The sequence below is a fragment of the Octodon degus genome, unplaced genomic scaffold (assembly GCF_000260255.1).
Source record: "Octodon degus isolate 3935 unplaced genomic scaffold, OctDeg1.0 scaffold00085, whole genome shotgun sequence".
Classification (NCBI taxonomy): domain Eukaryota; kingdom Metazoa; phylum Chordata; class Mammalia; order Rodentia; family Octodontidae; genus Octodon; species Octodon degus.
In genome coordinates, this window is record NW_004524661.1 from 498,547 (window position 1) to 506,019 (window position 7,473).

The window sequence follows — 7,473 nt, forward strand, 5'->3', positions numbered from 1 at the left end:
AAGAAAGAAAGAAAGAAAGAAAGAAAGAAAGAAAGAAAGAAAGAAAGAAAGAAAGAAAGAAAGAAAGAAAGAAAGAAAGAAAGAAAGAAAGAAAAGCATTGTCTACCACAGTGATATATGAATACCCATGTTTATAGCAGCACTGTTCATAATAGCTAAATCTTGGAAACAGCCCGTATGTCCATCAACTGATAAGTGGATAAAGAAGATACGCTTTTCTTTTATAAAATGAAATACTATTCTGCCATGAGAAAAGTAAGCTTGAACATTTCTCGGTAAATTTATACATGTTGGCACTATATGCTTAAGTGAAATCAGACACATATGTATAAACATCACAGTTTCTCCAGTTTGAGAAACTGGAAGTGTGCATGGGGACAACAGTGTATAACAGATATGATAAATAGAAAAAAGTTCAAATGATAAGGGGGACTAGGGAGGTGGGAGACAGAAAGGAAGGAAGGGAAGAGAAGATGAGAGAAGAAGGAAAAAATGGAAGCAAAGCTTTCGTGGATGATGAGGGGATGGCGTGGGCGGGGGAGGATGGGAAGAGGACAAAAGGAAGAATCAGGTCATACCATGTACAGATACAAACTCCCTATGATTAATGTGATCATTATATATACCTAAAAATGTGCCAATAAATTTAATTTTTAAAAATACTAAGTTTGAACTCCATAAATTCCCTCCGTCCTGCCCTGCACCACACTCTAATTCATCAAATCCCTTCTGAGTCAACTATTTCAGCCAGCTGAAAGCTATTTTGTTTGTGAAGCTATAGAACAAAGGACACATTCTTCTCTTTGCCAGGACATATTATCCAAACAGGTTTCAGAACCAGCTGGAGAATGCAAATATTGTAATTTTTAAAAGAAAGAAAGAAAGCTGTGACATGGAAATGTGGTAATAGCAGCCGAGGCAAAAACTGAGGAATTTACATACCTCTGTTGTAATACAGTTCGACCACTGACACATGTGCTGAAAAAAACGTCCAGTTCTATGTGCATTTCCACATCTGTTACTAGATCTTTCAGCTGGAGAGGCAACAACAGACCAAAGGCTAGAGGGTGTGTGTGTGTGTGTGTGTGTGTGTGTGTGTGTGTGCGCAGGCATGCACACATGTGCAGGGGTATCTTTCAAATTTGCAGGAAAGATAGAATGACTGGTTAAATTTTAAGTTGTTTTGTTTTAGGAAAAATAAAAAAAAAAACTGGGTTAGACTACCTGAGCAATTACTAAAGAAGGAAAAACTGTGCTCAAAGTACTTAGGAATAACATGATAAAGGACTTTCTGAAATGTGATGTATGGAATACCTGTTCTAGAGACAGCAAAAATAGGGAGAAAAGATTGTAAATCGAGCACTTTAGAGGAACTTAGAAGTACTAAGAAAAGAGACTTGGCAGGTTTTATTTACCCTGGTACCTTCTGAAGTTGTTAGTATACAGATTAAGTTTTTTTTTCCTTAGAAATATTGAAGTAGATCTTAAGAGGTAGTGTCATGTTTTTAATTGTACAGAAAGATGTTAAACTGGTTTTCAAAGTAGGTATTTGTGAAATAAAACTAACAAATTCATATTTTTGAGGTAATCAGACAACATGCAAGTCTCAAAAAAAATTTCACTGGTTTCATTCTGAGATATAATTGCTCTCCTGTATCATTTCATATTGCTGACAACTTCTGAATGGCCTAATCCCTAAGCTATTCATCAAAACAAAATAGTATTCTTGGGAGTTAATTTCCATATTCTTATCACTTAGAGTACACACTTCCATTCAGAACTGTGTATTACATATTCAAATACAAGTTTTTCATTACATAATCTATAGATGCAATGATGACATCCAAGCAAGATTCTTAGGACACAATATTTTAATCCTCTCTTCAGGAGCTACCTAAGGCTGTCACCTGTTATGTGAAACAAACCCTCAGAGCCTTTAAAAACATGATCAGACTTTTCCAAATGTTTAGATTACTTCTCTGCCACTTCACCTCAAACTGAAAGACTGTCCTGTGATATGTGCTTTGAGCCACCTCCCCACTACGATTTCCACCGGGCTCACATGTACAGACAGATTCCATAGGATAGGCATTCTGACCTTTACCTCTCTGTCCCCCAGCCCTGAAAGTCCCACTTCTCAGTTGTTATGGAAGCTTCTCTTTAAAGACCTGGCTCCACCATCTGTCATCAGCTCTTGATGTCAGAGTGTGAAAGTTTTTCATTCAACCTAGAAAAGGTTAGCACTTTTGAGTAAAAGAGTAAAAGGATGGGACCAAGGGTAGATACATGTTAAGAGGAATGTCTTTTTATTTTATTTTATTTTATTTTTTGTGGAACTGGGGATTGAACTCAGACCCTTGCGCTTGCCAGGGAAGCACTTATTCCACTGAGCCATATCCCCAGCCCCCAAGAGGAATTTCTTGACACAACTCCAAAAACAAAATCTGACAGCACTGATAAAGATGCTCAATGTATAAAAGACCATGGCTTATTTAAAAGGTGGTAGAACATTATATCTGGCCTCTCTAGACTTTAAATTCAAAATTAAAGGAAAGACCAGATCTCATGTTCAAGGCTATATTTTGAATTGACTTACCTCAACTTCCACTTTTGTAAAGGGCTGGCAGAAAGTAAGTATACAGAGCTGGATGCTGAAAAGAGAAAAAGAGAGGGTAATTGTGAATTCTGAGCCACAGCTTAATAGACTACGTTTGCAGCTTCCTTGATAACTGACGCACATGCCTAACTCCTAGAAAATCTACCTCAAGCCACCCTGTAAGGTACAGCGGTGCATTTACAAAAACACGCCAGAATAGAAAAGCACATTTCTGAAGATTTTTGTTACTTAAAAGAAAAATCAGTGGGCCTTTCCTTAAAAGGAAAAACTTCATCAAAATTATCTCAGATGTTAATCAATGTTTTAGTTATAGGAAAATTAGAAAAATAATTCAAATTTCACTGAAAGGCTAGACAAAGGCTTTCTTTAAAGTAGTTAACCAAACTTCTCAGAGATAATTTTTGAAACTGATGTTCCACTTGCATCTTTCCAATAGGAATGTAGAGCCCTTGGAAAAGATTTCTGTGGGAGTTTTAATTTATATTCATTAGACATTTGACCCAGAAATCAGGGTAGATTAAATTATATAGTAAAAAAAAAAAAAAAAAAAAAAAAAAAAAAACCAACCACTCAACCTTTTTCTTACTCTGAAGATGTTTTTATTTATTTTAAAAAATAACATTAAGTGATTTACTTTGGGAAGTTGGGAATTTAAACAAGGAGTTTAGCTAGGAAAAGGAATTTAGGAAGTAAATTTCCCACCTCCAGCCAGGAAAAGTGGCACACACCTGTAATCCCAGCATTTAGGAGGCTGAAGAGGATCATTACAAGTCCAGGTCAAGGTCAGTCTGGGCTACACAGTGAGTTGAAGGCCAGCCTGAACTATATAGTAAGGCATCGTCTCAAGAAAAACAAAATAAATGAATAAAATAAGTTACTGCTTCCTAATGAGTTATAATTTCTTTAGAGTCATTTTCATTACATTGTCTGGGCTAACCATGAACTCACAGTCCTCCTCCCCAGTCTTCAAGAAGCTGGGATTACATGTGCCTACCCCTGCACCTGGCTTTAATTGTAAATATTCAAACTCTCCATCTGAGGGGGTAAGAAGTCCTTTACTGTATGTAATCTCTAATCAAGTACAACCCATTTCACCCATCATCAAGTACACTGCTTTTGAATTATTTAAATTGAGCTTTGGCATTCAATTATTTGAACACAGATATTTGGTTTGACAATTCTGAATGCTGTAAAAAAAAAAAAATATCAAACCATACATGAGCTATCACTAAACCTGTCTTTTTTGCCTATAGACAAGTCAAACGCCTCTTCGACTGATGGGAAACAGTAAGCCGCTCAACTTGCTAGGCTTACTGGCTGACTTGCCACTCACTGTAATTTAAAATTTCTTTTTTAGAATCTACATCTAAAGAACAGTTGGAGAAAAGACAACAGGAAAATGGAATTAGAAATAACAGCCACTCCGGGCCAGGTGTGATGGGGCATGCCTTTAATCCCAGCACTGGAGACTAAGGCAGGAGGGTCACTGAAAGTTCAGACCAGCCTGGGTTACAAAGCGAGACCCTATCTCAAAAAGGCACATCCTCATTGGGTGTGTGCCTGTACTCTCAGTGCTGGGAAGGCTGAAAACGGGAGAATCACTGAGTCTGAGCTGCGTAGTGAGACCCTGTACCAAATTTATACATATAAAAGTATACACTACCCCCAAAAGAAATAACAGACCCAAAAACAATAACATTAAGTGGACCACAAGACAATATGGCCTGGGGGATTGCCATGCGATACTTGGGCAAAACAAAGCTGTGCCTTCTAAAGAATTTTTGTTTATTAAATCCTAAAAAATCTTTGACTCTTAGAATATATTATTTTTCTATTTCCTGAATTTCCTTTGTGATTTTTCTCTTACTCTTTATCACACACTTCTAGGGTAGATTAAATAAACCACTCTATTTTCTGACTAATCCTTCCACAAAGCCACCTTTTATTTGAGCTTCACATCTGCGTGAACTGCTACATAACAACAACAACAACAAAAAAAAAAAAAAAAGTCACAGAACTGCAGTCACTCTCTCCACAAGGGACTTTAATCTGGGGCGACCAAAGGATGATACATACCAGGAAACAGAAATATGCCAATTAGCTCTTAGGTACTTTTGTTCTTAAAAAGCTCTCAGACTGCTTGCTTCTCCTAATTCTTTTTGTATGAAAGGCTGAAAGCCAGACAACAAAATCAGTACTGGCACAAAAGCTATATGTTAATATATCCTTGAATGAACTGATTTCATAAAGAGTTTTAAAAAAGGCTATTCCACTCATCTTTTCCAGTTTATGCTCTTTTACTTTCGGTATTTGCCTAGTGTCAGTTACCAAGAACTGCAGCCCAACAGCAACACAAATGCACCACATGTGTTATTATTCATTCTACTTATGTATCTCAATCGAAGTCATGTCAAAGCAATTTGCACACACATAAATACCATCAAGAAACTATACATTTTCTTCCAATTTTCAGGAACTGACAGGTATCCAAAAAGCCCAAAGTCTGCTTGAAAGCAAATAACAATTATCTTTAAAATATTTCCAATCTAAAATGATATTTGAGTCCCAGGCAAATTCTTCAAACCTAGTTGTTTCATATGGTTTTCACCAAAATGTAGACAAACTCACACTTCTCTACTGGGAATTAACAAAAAAATCGTAGAAGAAAGTTTACTTCCAAATATTCTCTTCTTTGCAAGGGCTATTTCCTATCAGCTCACATACCAGTAAAACCATATTCCTCTCCTCTCTCAAGTGCTTATAGAAACTGCTGATTTCTGTGCTTTTAAAATCTAAGAAGAGAACTGAAATCTTGGTCAGCTATTCTGTCAACCCTATAAGCACATCACAACTATTTCGGGCCATATAAGAAAACTGTTCTGAACTGCATACATCAATGTACTACAACAAGGTAGGACTGAAATGTACTTTAAATATTTAATTTTTTTAAAAAATTGTTATAGTAAAAGACATGCTACCATCAGTCTCCCTCAGAACACTACCCCTTGCCTCAAACACACTGTATCCCTCATTCTTGCCACTTACTAAAGCAATCCTAAATGTCCTTTTTCTTTTTTCTTTTTTTTTATTTTAGGGAAGGATCTAAAGGGTGTTCAGGGTCTCACTGCTAGATCGGACTCACAGTGATCCACCTGTTTACAGCCTCCAGAGACCTGGGATTACAGACATGCGCCACTATACCCAGTCTCAATTGCTGTCTCAGCACACCTCAGGGGCAGAGCCTGCACAGCAGACCTGGGGATGGAACCCCAGGCCCCTGCGCCTGCTTAGAGGCGCTTTAATCTGCTGAGCTATTTGGTCGGCCCAAATGTCCTTGTTTCTTGATCATCTCCAGTTGTGTTGTCATGGCTGCCTTAATGCCCTGAATTGATTCAAAGCATGACTCTTTCATGGTCATTTGATACTTGGGGAAGATATAGAAGGGGCACGGTGCCAATTCAGTGAAAAAGGTAAATAAAGAAGCACTGTGATGCTTTTCTGAGCCTAACTTTCTTTTGGCACATGGCAGTAGCATTTATCATATTTATTATACCTCCTGAAGACACAAAAGAGGACTTCCAGAATAGCTTCAGAAAGTGGCAGGAACATACATGTGTTCAAAGCACGGGGGGGGGGGGATATGTGGAGAGAGATTAAGGGCAATGGTTCTTTTACAGTAATAATTTTTTTAGAAAGTAAACATTCACCATATTTTTGAACAGTTCATGCAAAGTATGGACAGACACACTAGATAATGATAAACCTGCAGTGGAGATGAAAAAGAATTAAATCCAAGTCAGAAGCAAACCAGTCATTGGAATATTCCACACAAACTGACAACAAAACCTGAGGCCCATTTGGATGTGAATTATAGATGACCAGAATCCTCTCTACAGGGGTCAGCAGGAGTTAGCAGGCATGCAGTGATGCTGTTTATAGAGATACCAGTTACTGGACATAAGATTCTGACAAGAAACTTTACCTTTATCAAAACAAGGTTTTGGAATATGCACAAGATGGTTAAGGCAATGATCCTGAGTATCTTCAGCAGGTTTTTGAAACCAGCAGTTCATTGGTAGGATTCTCACCCTGACTAATTATATATGCCGATACCTGTGAACTAAGCAACTGCACTGAAGATAGCAATGTGTAATGGTAGGGTCATGCTTGGAATGCCTGTCGTTCTGGTCTTCTAAATATGTACTGCTTGTCATGACATACCAATTACTGCCATACTGTCTCTCAAGTAAATGTTTGTTAAAAAAAAAAAAAGATAATAAATGAAAACAAGAGACAAGGAAAAAAAATGTCATAGGACTGTCCTGCTGCAACGCTATATATGGTTAGATTTCTAAATTTCTGTGTAAAAATATGTAATTGTTTATTTTTTAATTTTTTAAATTTATTTTAATTTTTAATTCTTCATATTTTGTAGGGACTTAAAGTTTCACATAGCAATACTTGATGGATGATAGCTGTTCCATGTTATGTCTAAGATGTTTGACAGTCAGACAAACAGTGAGGTTAAGCTCACCTGCCTATGTTCTAGGATAATAATAATAAGCTTCTCTTCTGAAGGATTAACAACTTAAGTTTTCAGATCAAAAATTAGAGAAAAGGAAGGGCTACAAGGTCATCCAACATTTTGGCCCTAGCCTTTCAAGGTCAGTGAGGATGCATGACACAGGAGAACCTGTACTGTAACATCATTTAACTCAATTGTGTCCCAAATTTTCTGAGCAAGGAGATTACGGGGTCACAGAGGAAAGTGATCAGTGATATAGAGTGTGCCTAAAGAGAGTCACATGGAGAGAAAACATTCTCTCAGGCTTTCACAGAGAGAAAATTGGTTAAGC

At 37.3% G+C, this 7,473-nt stretch overlaps 1 protein-coding gene across 1 annotated transcript in view; it reads right to left on the reverse strand.

Annotated features, from left to right (window-relative positions):
- The window catches only part of Lpcat2 (lysophosphatidylcholine acyltransferase 2), an 83,489-nt gene that overhangs the window by 57,268 nt on the left and 18,748 nt on the right, over positions 1–7,473 (reverse strand). Inside the window, exons 8-9 of the mRNA XM_004637014.2 lie at positions 5,634–5,644; positions 2,597–2,651 (exon numbers count right to left, since the gene is read on the reverse strand). Coding sequence (XP_004637071.1) covers positions 2,597–2,651; positions 5,634–5,644 — 66 coding nt within the window. The remainder of the gene's footprint in view (positions 1–2,596; positions 2,652–5,633; positions 5,645–7,473) is intronic.